Raw genomic sequence first — 16,070 nt, forward strand, 5'->3', positions numbered from 1 at the left:
CTTTCCTTAGAATGAGGGAAAGGGAATGAAGGTGATACAACCAAAATTCGCTTTCCTGGTAATCTCAGTTTTCCTTGGAGTAAAGAAATCTAGGCCATCTGTTGAGCATAATGGGAGAAACAGTAGGTTAAGGTTTGTGGAGAACGTTGTTTTTGGAAAACTGTTCATCAGAACAGTAGAGGAAGCCAAGGTCCAAACAATAACAACAAAAAAGAAAACACAAATCAACTAACCAAAAAATGGAGAGGTGCAGGGCCGGGATGAGACTACAGACATTGAACCCGTGCTTTAACCAATCTACAGTGACTCACCCAGCCCATATGTGAATTGAGAAAGCCTCCCCTTCTGCAGGGAAATTCAGTACAGGGGAAACCAGACCCACTCGGCTGGGGCTGCTGCCCTTGTACGGATGCAGTTTGAAAAACAGGTGCCGTGGTCCTGCCAATTAACAACTGGTATCAATTTTCTTTTTCTTATAGCAACTTCTAGTAGACTAGGTCTAGAAACATAATGGCAGTTGCTGGGATTGGTCTAAGAATAAAGGTTTGCCAAGTTGATTGGCAAGAGAGGATTGGCAAGAAACCACAATAGCTAGAATGCTGGCAATGCTGGCAAGAAGGTTGAGATTGAACAAAGTATTACTGAAACTTAAAAAATAGGGGATGAGGGGCATGAGACTGGATAGCAAGAGAGGGGCTTTGTCATGAAGGAAATATCTTTAGTTCATGGTAGACACAAAGAAAACAATGATGAGGTCTTGAGCATAGGTGATCAGATTTTAAAATTCAATCTGGTGATGGGTTAAATAGGGTGAACTAGAAGTAAGAACACCAGGAAAGATTATTTAATGTGTTCAGGTAAGAAAGGCTGAGAATGTGCCCTGTAGCATTACAAGCATTCATCAGAGAGAAGAGGACAAATCAATAATAGGTAAGTTTAGGAGGCCAAGCTGCCATAATATGACGATTGGTATGTGACGACAAGGGAGAATCTGGGGTTTCTGCCTCATGTAGCTGTACAGATTCAGGAGGAAGAGCACAGCTATATGTGATCCACATCTGGTGCTGTCAGAATCTCAGAAAGTATTCAGGATACTAGGTAGCAGATCAGTCACTTCAGTTTTTATTCAAATGCTTTGAAATATCATAGAAACTTCAGGGAAAACTGAATATACACAGGAGCAGTTTATTTTAGATTTACAGGCAGTAAAAATACAAGGCAGTTCTACAATAGAGATTGGTTGTTAAAATAATTGATGGTCTCTATTATATAGGATCTGAGGGTGAATTTATGATTAGGATCATCTACTTACCTAATGATAGGAGCACATTGCATCTTCTGTTAGTGAGATTGTTGTGAATGTTTTCCAGAGTTCCAGATAGCCTTTCTAGGAGAAGAGAGTTTTGAAAATGACTTTTGAGAGAGTGTATGTCAAGGGGGGCTCAAGGAACCAGCATAATTCTGGGGATTGGAAAACATGGTCCTTGGTAGGTCTAGAGAGGTGTTTAAAGCAAAGAAATCAATAAAGATGAGGTAAGAAATAAATGGTAAAGAAGACCTAGAACAGCCTTGAGGGAGAAGGAGTTAGAGTATCAGTAACAAACCTTGAGAACAACATAGAGCGTTATGAATGGTAGAGGAAGAAGAGATGGAAATAATTTGTATTAAATAGATGCCAATAGGGAAATTTGGGATCACTAATAAAGGGATTTACAGGAAGAGGTAAAATGAAGGACTAATTCTGAGCTACTGACTGAGAATTTGACAGGTGCCCATTTTTTCTTTCTGCATACATATTTTCATGCCTTTACTTCCTCTTTTTAAAAATTTATTAATTAGGGAACTCAAAAAAATCAATCTTTTTATTAAAAAATGAATCCTTCACTCCTGAGAATTTTAGAAAATATGGTGTCACATTTTTACATTAGTACAAATTAGGATAATATCGTGGTATATTTGCAAGTTAGAAATGAGTATGTTGCATATACTTATTAATATATTAAGTAAGAAAATATAATAAAAATTATGTGCAGATTAATATAAACATAGTAAACATCTTTAGACTTTTCAGAGTCTTTCTCTTAGAAGTTCCTCAAAAATCAATGTTTTAAATATGTTAGAAAGTATAATAAAATTCTGAAATACTTATATTGGGTAAAATATTAATTAATGTAGTAGAATGTTTGGTCATTAGAAGCCATAGTTTTGAGGAAGTTGGAAAGGTTAATCTTTTCCTCTGAATGAGACCCTAACGATTACAGCTCTATGGTCTTAGCATAGTGATAATTTGGTGAATAATCAGGGTAAATAATTGAGTTTGTCATATACATTAAAGTTATTTGGAAACAGCAGAACTGAAAAGGTAATGAGAGTTTTGTGACTGCCATTATTAATTTACAGAATTCTTTACCAAACAGCTATTCTAGGCATAGTATAACATGCAAAGACACACTACACAGTCTAGAAATGTTTCTATATTCTTTTCAATAGGAGAGATCAATCATAGGAAGCAATTAGAGAACACTTTTCATTTGTGGTTAAAAAAAAATCTGAATATACTATTTACCCTAAGAGAACAATTTCTTAAACATTAATTACATATTTAACTACAAATGATTGCATAACTCCAGATAAGACATTGTCATGCTTGTAGTGACAGAAACATTCAGCTGCCCAGCTAGCAGTGTTTGGATTTAAATATATCTCTAACCACATGAATCAGTTACATAAACATTGGCTAAGCAGAGTTGTTTCTAAGTAAAACTTACAAGAGTGAATTGCTAAGTTTTCTTCCTCCATTTGATTCAATTCTGCTTGACTTTCAATTCTATCTGATTTTCTCATATTCTGGGTTATGCTAAAATATTCAGGTATTATTTATGTAGCAAGAAATGTTTGTATTCTTCCATGTTGCAAAGATACATATAAATTTATGTATAAAAGAAAGGACTATTTTGGGTATGTTTACTTAGAAACTTGGAAGTTTGGGATGAGTTGTTTAAATTTGCCAGTTTTAAATTTTTTAGAGATTAAAACGATATGACATGAAAACCTCTGCATTAGGTCTGATGGAAATCTGAAAATGTTATAAGCAAAATCAATAAATATCTTTTACTTTATTTGTAAAGATTTTGCTAAGTTTGATTGTTATATTTATGTACATGTTCCTGCTATGTGCTTAATGCAACATCTATATGTAAATCTTAATATTTATTGATATTTTAAATGATTGATATTCCCTAAAATCTTTATTAGACATGCATGTTTATATTTATTTTATATACTGACATAATCAAATCAATGACTTTTAAGGGAAACCTCTGTTTAAAAGGTGTTCAAAGTATTTGTAACTTCAGTACTTATCTTAAAGTACTAGATGATTTTTAAAATGGCACAAGGCTACCTACATCCAGTTGTTTCACAGGCTCTCCCTAGCTTCTCTTGTAAAATGATGAATTGTTCTTTATTTCCTCTTTATTTGGTTTCTTTATTTCCTCTTTATTTGGATTGGTGGGTTTCCTTGTTTCAAGTGGAGTATATTTGTAAAGTGTTCTGGCTTCTTTTGATACAAGAGAGCCTATTTCTTCTAGCATAACCCAAATCATTTGTTAAATATTCATTGTGTGCTCATGGTAAATATTCATTCTGGCAAATAATTAGGAAAAATAAGCTAAAACTTCCTGTCTAATTTGGACTTTGCTTTCACTCCCTCAATTTATCATTCTGTGTTGATATTGGGTGTTTCATCTTTTGAATTCTAGGCACTTTTCCAAGTTCACAGCATGTAGGAGTTAAGTAGTAGAAACTCTTAGAATTTTAAACCCTTGAAGTGTGTTAAAATTTTTTTAAGGCTTGTAGTCGTTATTATAATATCATGCGTTATATTCTTACAATAGAAGAAAATAGTTTTCCAAAGTGAAATTTGCAATTTATACTGATGGTGATTTAAATCTTTCCAAATCACACAATTCAAAATTAAGATAACTATTTTAGATGATGTCGACGAATTATCTTCCAACTATGCAATATAATTTTATATTGATTTCATTCTGTGGGATAAATGAGGTATAGGATGTAATACTTCACAGCTTATTTGTATCTTATTTCAAATTCAAAGCAAGGCCTCATTAGCAAAACAGAATTTCCTTCATTTTTATGGAGGTTTAAGTTGCCTCCTTTTGTGTAAATTGTTTGCATAATCGCACAAGTGACAAGAATATTTTGATCGTTTCAGAAATAATGTCCTATTTCAATCTGTCTATTTCTCTTTCCTCTAGTTAACTTCTTCTTCCACTACCTCTGAGCAGCTTGCCTGTAAACCACCTGCTTTCTCCTTTGTTTCTCCAACTAATCCGAACGCACCACCCGACCCAGTTAACCTCGAGGGAGCCTCTGTCCTAGAGGAGTTCCACACTAGGAGGCTGGATGTCGGTGGGGCCGTGGTGGAAGAATCAGCTACGTATTTTCAAACTACCGCTCACTCTACACCCTTTTCTGCATCGAAGGGCACCTCCTCAACGTTACTGTTTCCCCATTCCACTCAACTATCAGGTTCTAACTTACCCAGTTCAACTGCGGCAGATCCAAAGCCTGGACTGACCTCTGAAGTTCTCAAGAAGACAAGTTTAACCTCGCATGTCCTTAGTCGCGGAGAAAGTCCGAGAACCTCTTCTCCTCCATCGTCCTCCAGTGCTTCTCTGAAGTCGAATTCAGCCTTGTACATACCAGTCCGCATTGTCACGCATTCACTGTCTCCGAGCCCCAAACCATTTACCTCCTCTTTCCACGGCTCTTCTTCCACCATCTGCAGCCAAATGTCATCTAGTGGAAATCTTTCAAAGTCAGGGGTAAAATCCCCGGTGCCTTCCCGGCTTGCCCTTCTCACTGCCATTCTCAAGTCAAACCCTTCCCACCAAAGACCCTTTTCCCCTGCATCCTGTCCCACCTTCTCTCTCAACTCCCCGGCCTCTTCCTCGCTCACACTTGATCAAAAAACAAAGCACACCCCACCCACGCCTAAAAAATCTCTCTCAAGTTGTTCCCTGAGAGCCGGGTCTCCAGATCAAGGGGAATGCCAGGTTTCTGAGTTGACCCAGCAATCTTTTCACCTGCCTGTTTTCACCAAGTCTACCCCACGTTCTCAGGCGCCCTCCCTCTCTCCTACAAAACAGGCTAGTAGCAGCCTTGCTTCCACGAATGTAGAGAGAACACCATCACCTACTTTGAAGAACAATACCATGCTTTCCCTGCTACAAACCAGTGCATCCACTTCTGTGGGTCTTCCTCCTGTTCCACCAAGCTCTTCTCTTTCCTCTTTGAAGAGTAAACAGGATGGTGACCTCAGGGGTCCAGAAAACCCCAGAAACATTCACACCTACCCTTCTACATTAGCCTCCTCTGCATTGTCTTCTCTATCTCCTCCTATTAATCAAAGAGCTACGTTCTCTTCTTCAGAGAAATGTTTCCATCCTTCCCCAGCTCTTTCAAGCCTGATAAACAGATCTAAAAGAGCATCATCCCAACTATCTGGCCAGGAGCTGAATCCTTCAGCTCTTCCTTCACTCCCTATCTCCAGTACTAGCTCTGCCTCTCTTCCCAACTTGAGGTCCTCCTCTCTCCCTCGTGCCAATCTGCCCACCCTGGTGCCCCAGCTCAGTCCCTCAGCTCTGCATCCACATTGTGGCAGTGGTACCCTGCCTTCAAGACTTGGGAAATCTGAAAGCAGCACCCCCAACCACAGGTCACCTGTTTCAACCCCATCACTTCCCATATCTCTAACAAGAACAGAGGAGCTGATTTCACCTTGTGCATTGTCCATGTCAACAGGCCCAGAAAATAAGAAATCAAAGGTATTTTTTGCATGTTGCATGGTGCATGCTTATTTTGAAACAGGGAAGAATCTTTTTTCCCCCCAAGGCAGAAATCAATAATTATAGTATTAATTGTGCCTCTACAAGAAGGAAGAAAAAGTGCAAGAGGGTACCAGGACTTGTTATATTTGAATGTGTAAATGAATTATAATCTGTATAGAATTATGTGTTTCAGTCAAATTATTTGATTTTGAAAATCCTCTTTCTCTGCCTAATGTCTTATATCTATGACTCCAAGAGTATTATTTTTCCTCAGGCATAATATGAGTTATACCATTGGCCCTAATGACAGAATTAAAAGAAAATAGTTGAGATTCAGGACTATGATATGTTTCCGATGATTTATTAACAGGGACCCTAGCATCCATCCAAATATCCTGTATTGATGGAATAGTAGACAGGATTAATATAAAATGGAATATTATCTTAGATCCAGGCCTGTGACATATTCAAGCCCATTCTCCTAGCAGAAGGCAACTCTACGCTAAGGCATGCTGGCTTCCCAACTATTCTCAAGTAATTCAGATTGTGGATCACCCACACCCAGAATTTGATAGCTGTTATATCAATAAAATAAAACAATTAAAGTGCCTGCATAAGAAGGGGTGGTGATTTTCAGCTCAGTACATTGAAATAATGTAGTTTTAGAGCTTTGAAATACCATGGAGAGTGTGTTTCACTATCACTTTACAGATGATGAATGTCATGTTGAAGGGATAAAGTGACACTCATTATCTTGTAAATGATGTCACAATACAATTCAAGTCAAAAGCATGCATTAAATACCTACTATGTGTGTACCACTACACTAGCTTTCTTTGGAGTGTGTGTGGTTTCTTTTAAAGGGAAGTAAGAGATTTTTTTTTTTTTTTTTTGTCTTAGAACAATTCAATTTTAATCAGTAGAAAAAACATACACAATTTGGAGAGGCTATATACAGTTATTAAATCTATAATACAGCTAGAAAACCAATATAAGGCAAAATTAAATGTGTAAGTCAGATTATAAATAATCATCAACTGAGTTCAATATAACAGGAGTAATGTGATGGAATATGGTTAGTAAGGGAAGTTATAAAAAATGTCAGGCCTGTCGGAAATATTTAGGATTTAACTTAATGAAGAGGAAAGAAGTTGGCATTTCAGAAATGGAAAACAACCTGACCAAATATACAGAAGATGATCCCAGAAGGCTGTGTGTGGAGACATAAGACGATTGGCCTTATAATCTGATAGTAATAATAGCAGCAATATCAAATGCTTTCTGTGAGTCAGGAACTATGCTAGTATATAAAATAGTTGAAAAATTAATTAAAATGGATTACATCAGTTAAGTTTTATAACTATATGAAGTTGATAATACTATTTTCCCTATTTTGTACGCCAAGAAACTGAAGTTCAGTGAATAATTGTCCAGGTCATGGGTCTGTTACGGAGCTGACATTTATATAATATTAAGTCTGTTGATTCTTGAAGCCATGTTCTTTTTTACCACGATTTATTGCTACAAAGAAATAACTCATGTTAGCGATTTAGCCTGACTTTATAATTCTCATGAAGAAAATCATTATTAAGGAATTATAACCAGAATTCCCAATTTATATAATTTTGGGTTCATTTACAAAATGTATTAGAGATTAAGTCCTTGCATTTTAAACATTCAAAGCAAATGAGATGGATACAATTTAACTTTTTCTGTGATTCTAAATTGAAAATCCTACTTATTTGAGGTAAATTAACCTGTTTATTATATTTTAAATACGTATATGTGATTATAAAATATATTTGTAGAGTATTTAAAACGAACTGATAATCTAACCGTTACTGTTTCCTGAGTGCATTAACTATCATTTTTTAAACCATGCTGCCATATACTTATTCTTTTTGTTTTGTGAAAAGTGATTTTACTCTAAAAACTTTTTCAAAGCATTTCTGTGTGTGTTTCATTGCACTTTATGCTTTCTCCTGTTTTGCATATAGTCAGAGAGTTGGAAGAGGGTGAGCCCCAAAGAGCTTTTGATACATTAAAGGCCTGTTTACTGAAGACCTATTGTTTTTGGGCTTTCTTCTTGCACCCAACATTGAAAAATTTTCAGCATTTGCTTTTTACTTTGTAAAACATTTCCAAGTAAAGAAAATTCAAAGAAATGCAAGGTAAATTTGATGAACAGGAAAATAAGAAGAATGATTATAATTTAACTACCAGTAAAAATATCAATCGATTTCTTTGAACAGAAAAATAAAGCTTCTTATCATGGGTAAAATTTATAATAACTTCTGCAAAAATAGAATAGAATGGACTATGAGACAGTGCTATTCTTTTTCATGTTTATTTCCTCCTTGCATCTTGCTATATTATCTCTTTAGGTAAAAATCAGAAAGTCGGCCTACTTTTTTTATTGCAATCTATTATTTTCAGAAATAGTATCTTGAGTATAAAAAACGTATTAAAATGGATGTGGAATAGATAAGTCTTACCCCGATCTCTTTTGATGTTTGACTAGTGTTTAAATTGGTAACATTATTTTATAGAATGATAGAAAGAAATAGACAAAAGCTGTGTGATGTCGAAGAATTTATATGCTTTCATGGGTTGTTTCTTGTCTTGCTCCTTCCAGTGTGGTGCTAAGCTGAGCACAGGGCTCTTTTTGAAATCAAAGAACTTTAGATTTAGGTCAGCTTTACTCACTCCCAGATTCTGAAATAATAGGAATCATAGAATACAGATGGCATCTAATTAAAACATGAATGCTTGAAGGATATTAGTTTGAAGTCTGGGCCCTACTGTCCTTTGATATTAAAATAAAATGGATCGACCATAGTCTGCTGAGCTAAATTCAGATATAAAGTGTGTTTGATATTTCTTTTTCATAGATAAAACCTTAAGGTTCTGAATCTGCTTGCATTTGTGTGATATAATCGCTGTGATATGTTAAATTCGGATGTAGTTTAAAATACTATTTCACATTATAATCATTGCTTTAGACAGGATGGGTCTGAATGCTGCTCAACCTGCCTTTTTTTTTTTTTTTTTTTTTTTGAGACAGGTCCCACTGTGTTTGTTGCTCAGGCTGTAGTGTAGTGGTGTGGTCTTGGCTCACTGCAACCTCTGCCTCCTGGGTTCAAGTGATTCTCCTGCCTCAGCCTCCCAAGTAGCAGGAATTACAGGTGTGCGCCATTGCATCTGGCTAATTTTTATATTTTTAGTAGAGACAGGGTTTTACCATGTTGGCCAAGCTGGTCTTGAACTTTTGACCACAAGTGATCCACCTGCCTTGGCATCCCCAAGTGCTGAGATTACAGGTGTGAGCCACCATGCCTGGCCTACTTTTTGATCAACATCTATATTGCCTGAGACTTTTTTTTTCCCTTGGAAAAGACTGGATATTACAAAATTCACCCAGAGTTGTGTCTGGGTCCCCAGTCTGTTTTGCCCTCATTTATGAAGTAATTTAAATTTTTATCCTAGTGAATTATTATGGTGCTCCATGTGGAAATTGGGATAAGCATTATATCAAAGCCTCATAGAGTCTGCCACTTACTGAAGATAGTCTGAAGATTAGTTCCAATTATAAAGAGTCTCCATTGATGGGCCTGCCCTGGACTTAAAGCTATTTGGACACATAGCTTATTTAGGGATCAAGATGAGAGCTATTTTATATTTCATAAAACTTTATAACTGGTGTTTTATTCACAAAAGTCTCCTTCCTTTAAGACATCAAAACATTCCTAAATACATCACACTGAAAACTTAGTGGCAGCAGTCTGTATGTGACTTTCTCCATTTCTGCAGAACCACATGTAATTTGGAAAATGAGCAATATGGAATGTGTCTGCATGAGCTAAAATAGTTAATCTGGGTTCAAGCAAATCACTCATTCAATAAATATGTATTGATGACCTAAAAGGTGTGCTTTTCAAAGCTGTGAGGATATTGCAACAAATAAAATATGCAATGATGCCTGTTCAAAGACACTTTATATTCTTTGGTGGAAACAATCAACCATAACCCCTCCAAATAAGTAAATTATCGTGTGTGTCAGAAGGTCATATGTGTCATGGAGAAATGGATAGCCCTGATTCTCAAGGGAAATAGAGAAGGGATGGTGTCACAAGTTACGTTGGGGTATTGGGATAGGTTTCTTTGAGAAGGTAATATCCAAGGAGGTGATACTCCTTAAGAGAGTATAGCGAGGAAAATGCTCTGAGGCCAGAGAGTGCTTGACAGGTACAAAGAACATATTCTGGGCTAGCAGTGAGGAACAGGTTGTTGAGGTTGTCAGAGGGAGATGTAGGTGGGAGTCGGATCCTGTAGGAGAGTCTTGTGGACCACTCTTTAGTCTTTGATTTTTACTTTAAGTGAGACAGGAAGTCTTTGGAGGGTTTCAAATAGATAAGTGACAGTCTTAACTATCTCACTGCTAAATAAGAATAGACCATGAGAGGGTGAAAGTTTAAGTTGGGAGAACTTAGAAGTCTATTGCTACAATCTAGGTGAGTGATGATGGTGGCTATGCTCAAGTTATAGCAGTGGAGGTGACGATAAGATTTCCATCATGTTTTGTAGGTAGAGTAACAAACATTCACCAAACATCAGAGCCACTATGTGAAATGAAAAAAAAAATCAGCTGAAACTAGACTTATGTGCCTTCTTATTTTGTTTTTCTCTTTTTATCTCACTGTCATTTACTCCACTTCCTTCACAAAGTTCTTGGGAATCCTTGACTTCTCAGGCTTCTTTCAGCTATGCTATCTGTTACTGGGCCTCTATACTGAGCAGTTCTGTGTGCCACTCCTGTGCTTCTCTCCAGCTAGCCTCTCTGAATTGATCCTAGTAATGGTTCACACTCAGGTGTTCAATGATTGACAAAAGCTTGTCTTCCTCTCCAACCCCGCACTCCCTGGGGGGATTTGGATTTTTTTTTTTTTTTTTTTTTTGGCAGAGTTTCACTCTTGGAGTCCAGACTAGAGTACAATGGTGCAATCTCGGCTCACTGCAACCTCTGTCTCCCAGGTTCAATTGATTCTCCTGCCTCAGCCTCCTGAGTAGCTGGGATTACAGGCACCTGCCACCATGCCTGACTAATTTTTGTATTTTTAGTAGAGATGGGGTTTCACCATGTTGGCCAGGCTGGTCTTGAATTCCTGACCTCAGATGATCCGCCTGCCTCTGCCCCTCAAACTGTTGAAATTATAGGCATGAACCACCGTGCCGGCCAGGATTTGCATTTTATTTTATTTTATTTTTATTTTTTAAAATTATTTTTTATTATTATACTTTAAGTTCTAGGGTACATGTGCATAACGTGCAGGTTTGTTACATATGTATACTTGTGCCATGTTGGTGTGCTGCACCCATCAACTCGTCAGCACCCATCAACTCGTCATTTACATCAGGTATAACTCCCAATGCAATCCCTCCCCACTCCCCCCTCCCCATGATAGGCCCCGGTGTGTGATGTTCCCCTTCCCGAGTCCAAGTGATCTAATTGTTCAGTTCCCACCTATGAGTGAGAACATGCGGTGTTTGGTTTTCTGTTCTTGTGATAGTTTGCTAAGAATGATGGTTTCCAGCTGCATCCATGTCCCTACAAAGGACACAAACTCATCCTTTTTTATGGCTGCGTAGTATTCCATGGTGTATATGTGCCACATTTTCTTAGTCCAGTCTGTCACTGATGGACATTTGCATTTTAATTGAGGGGAGGGTGCAGTTTAACTCAAGAGACTGTCAAAGGAAAAAAACAGGAATCAAGATAATGCAGCAAATGTTACAGGTTCACATCATGAAGAAAAATGACTTCAAAAATCTGTATTAGAAATGTTCTCAGAGCATGCTTGGAGTGGTGGAAGAGGGTCTTTAATTAGCAAGGCTTGTCTAGGACTTGAACCATAGACAAAGCACTAAGGATTTGTGTTTTTTCATGTCTTTGAATCTTATTGTAATTTTCAATTAGATATTTCAAGTCAACAAATATTTGCTGAACATCTCTTCTCTGCCAGGTTTGTATTAGGTGTTGAAAATAAAAGGACAAATAATATAAAATCTCTCCCCTAAAAGTTCTAGCAGGCAGATAGGGATGGCAAAATATTATAATAAAATGAAATAAAATTATGCATTTAAGGTGTTAGAGAAACAAAAAAATAAATGAGGGATGCAGATTGGTCCTGGGAAGGGACTTGTTCTGGGAAGTTTTCTCAATTGCTACCTTGCCTATCTGCTTTGCCAGGCAGTTTTTGACAGTTATATCCTCTACCTCTAGCTTTTCCATTATCAGGATCATTATAGATTGTGCTCTGCCAGTAATCCAGATATAAGGAAGTGTCTGGGCAATCTCCTATGAATTGGATTAGGGATTGGTTGAGCTTTCATCTCAGGACTGATGTCAAGGAGATTCTGACTCAGGTAAGACAGACATGATCACTGAGGAGCAGAAAGTGTACATGTAGAGTGATACTCTCATATCTGCCCAGGAATGCTTCTGGAAGAAGTTGGACATGATGGTAGTGAGGCTCTTCACCATGGTTTCCTCATCCTATTGTTTATATAATCCACGCTTCTTTCATTTACTGCACCGGTCCCCAACCTTTTTGGCACCAGGGACCAGTTTCATGGAAGACAGTTTTTCCATGGATTAGGGGGTTGGGGATGGTTTTGGGATGAAACTGTTCCATCTCAGATCATCAGGCATTAGATTCTTATAAGGGACATGAAACCTAGATCCTTTGCCTGCGCAGTTCACAATAGGGTTCGCATTCCTATGAGAATCTAATGCTGCTGCTGATCTGGTAGGAGGCAGAGCTTAGATGGCCATACATACTTGCCTGCTGTTCACTTCTTGCTGTTTGGTCCAATTCCTAACAGGTACTTTGTTGTGACAATTGAATCTAGGGGTTAGGGGCCCCTGATTTACTGCACTTAAAGTGTAACTGTGAGTCCAAACCCCTGATCCTCAAGGCAACTAACAGTTCACTTTGAGACCTCATGGATCTTTATTACTAGAGCCTGTGGTGGAATTTTAGGCATCAGCAACAGGATATATGACTTTGGTGGAAAATATTTTCTGAAGGGGCAGAATGTGTTCTTGCTATCCTTACCTTCTAACCCAGCATTTATGTTGCAGCTAGCAACTAGCATTGCTTATAAACAGGATTAGCTCTGGTAAACATAAGTAATAAAATGCCATTTTGTTTTCCAAACCTAAACGTTGACCTGCACCATGCAGAAGATATTTAAGAAATATTTATTGAATGTTAACTGAAAGCATAGATTAGAAATTGGAGAGAACCAATAGGTATTATTGCATCGTTTGCCAGATTTAGGTTTAGGCCCGTCATTTTTACCTCCTATGATTAGCTAATGTTTACTCTAACCCTGTAATTCCACATTAGAATGATTAATAATTTTAAGCCAAAAAGGAAAATGAATGAATTTGGTTTAGCACCTGGAAGCCTTGAAATGCTTAAGAGGAAATGTGTTCCAAATTAGAATAAAAAATTCATATTTAGATTGAGTATATATTGTTAAGAGAACCCAGAGGAAAGAGTGGACTCAAAACATGTCTTTTTTGGCAACACATGGGAATTTTAGACTGAAAAGGAAAGGGTACGTATGTCTTAGAGGAGTAGTGCATGTCATGTAGTAGGTACTCAATAAATATTTCTTGGCCAGGCATGGTGGCTCATGCCTGTAATCCCAGCACTTTGGGAGGCTGAGGCAGGAGGATGGCTTAAACCTAAGAATTCAAGGCAAAGCTGGACACCATGGTAAGAAACCATGTCTACAAAAAAATTAAAGAAAAAATTAGCTGGGTATGGTGCCACATGCCTTTCCTACCAGACACTCTGGAGGCTGAGGTGGAAGAATTACTTGAGCTCAGGAGGTAGAGGCTGTAGTGAGTCATGATCGCACCATGGCTCTCCAGCCTAGGCAACAGAGAAAGACTCTGTCTCCCCACTCACCACCGCCCCCTCCAAAAAAAAGAAAAAGAAAGAGAAAAAATTTCTTGAATAAATATGTTAGTTGAACATCCATAAACAGATTTACAGGATCAGTTAATGTCCACCAAGTTGAAAGAACCCAGTGGCAGGAGCTCCTAGTCCTTAGTATATGATTTGAGTGAAGATAAAAATGACACACCTAACAAAATGTTTCATGAAATAATCCAAAAATTCTTATCTTCATTGCTTACAATGACAAACCCAATCTAATCAGATAAAACTTGGTAAAGATAATGCCTAAAGCCCTATTTTTGGGTCTAAAAAAGTATAAATAAGCATAAATATAGGATGGAGTTAACGGCAAATGTTTTGAAAAAAGATGAAAGGATTAGGAATTTAGGTGATAGCCTACTCAGTGTGATCCAACAATATGAAATAACTCCAACGTCCTTTCTTGCATATTTTAAAACTCTCCACAAAACCTAAGGAGATGATCCCAATTATTATCTTCATTACATTAATTGAGTTTATTGTCAATATCATGGAAGTGATGATTATATTTTACTATGTGCTAAAAACACATCTAGTTAAACACTTTTTATAATTTTAAGGAATATTATCAGAGGAGAGCAATGAGGGTAGTGGAATTCTTCACTTGAGTATCAGGGAGTTGGTGAAGGAAGAAATATAATTATGTAGAAGAGAGGTCTTGGCATGAGCCATGATTTCAAGAGGGGGGAAATAGGACCAATGAGATAAATTAGTAGGAAGCATATTTTGGCTCAATGTAGGGGAGAATTTTGTACTAATTCTAACAATTAGACCTGAATGTGCTGCCTTGGGAAGCAAGCAAGTGTTCATTTGGCTACTAAACAGAACAGAGATTCATGTGTCAGATGAGGGGGTTGAACCAAATCACCTTCAATATCACTTCTTATTGTAAGATTCTGTGACATTTTGTGTGCAATAACAAGATATGTCTCTGTACAGGCTTTCCCAGCTATATTCTTTAGGGAAGTTGAGGATAGGAGAACAAGCACTGTAAATGATTGCACATCCTGAAATGAGAGGCAAAGGCATTTGTAGATATGTGCATAGTTGTTGGGCTAGAGTGCCTGTGTCCAAATTCCAGCCATGACTTACATGTACTAGCTGGTGACCTTCAATTAGTTATTTAACATTTCTGTACCTCAGTTTCCATATATAAAATGGGGATAGTATAGTATCTACCTAATAGCTTTGTTGTGATAATTGAGTGAGTTAATTCACATGAAGCTTTTAGAATGGTACCTGGCTCATAGTGATTGCTAGATACTATTATGTTTGCAACTATAATTACAATTAACTGTTCATGAAGACATCATAGAGTGAGATGGTATATTTTATTCTGCATTACATGTATGCTTATGTATTCTTTGGAAGAAAATATTATAGAGAAAGCATGTATATTGGACACAGGCAGGCTCTTTATGGGCTGCGTGATCTTGGACAAGTCATTTGACCTCTGCTTTTCTTAATAACTCTCTAGTTATAGGGCTTCTGTAAAATTAAGTGAGTAATAATAATAAATGTCAGCATAGTAATAAATGTCAGCTCCTATTGCCCATGGAAAGATAGTATTTCAATTTCAATTCTTATTCAAATATCTTTTTGTCTAGAGACCACAGCAGGGCAGGGTCAATGTAGCAACTTAGGGCTTGAAGTGACCTGAGACATCTTCCAGCAATTGCCTCTCATGTAGAAGATGGGAGAGTAGGTTCCTTAAGAGTTGAGAGACTTGCAGAAAGCCATATAGCTTCTTCCTATGGGAGAAGAGCTATATGGTGGAGGGAAAGTGGAAGACAAGTAAATATTCAGAGTACATTTTTTGGGAAAAAGTGTGTAGCTTCTGAGCTCTTGTGCACTTTTAGCTGGGTGTGTGTTTGTGAAAGAGTGTGTGTGTGTGTCTGTATGTGAGTATGTATATATATGTATATATTCATGTGTATGAATAAGAGTGTGTAAGTGAGCATGTGTTTGTGGGTGACTGATTATCTGGCTAGTGTGATAATGCCACTTACTGGCATGCAGGCTTTTTCATTATCTCTAGCTCAGTATACCAAGAAAAGAAAGAAAACAGTAAAAAAGAGAATGCATCCTGCTGTTAGCTGGATGCTGACTTTCTTTTTCTAGATCTGGCACTTTGATTCCTCACAACTTCAACTTTTTCCTAAGGAAAATGAATGTGCCAGTCTCTTACCTTCACCACCCCACTTTAATG

At 37.3% G+C, this 16,070-nt stretch overlaps 1 protein-coding gene across 2 annotated transcripts in view; it reads left to right on the forward strand.

The window, feature by feature from the left end:
* MLIP (muscular LMNA interacting protein) overlaps positions 1–16,070 on the forward strand; it is a 251,536-nt gene that overhangs the window by 114,199 nt on the left and 121,267 nt on the right. For both annotated transcript variants that reach the window (XM_025382596.1, XM_025382597.1), the window contains exon 4: positions 4,278–5,849. In XM_025382596.1, the coding sequence (XP_025238381.1) occupies positions 4,278–5,849 (1,572 nt within the window). The remainder of the gene's footprint in view (positions 1–4,277; positions 5,850–16,070) is intronic.

Source organism: Theropithecus gelada, chromosome 4 (assembly GCF_003255815.1).
Source record: "Theropithecus gelada isolate Dixy chromosome 4, Tgel_1.0, whole genome shotgun sequence".
In the NCBI taxonomy this organism is placed as follows: Eukaryota; Metazoa; Chordata; class Mammalia; order Primates; family Cercopithecidae; genus Theropithecus; species Theropithecus gelada.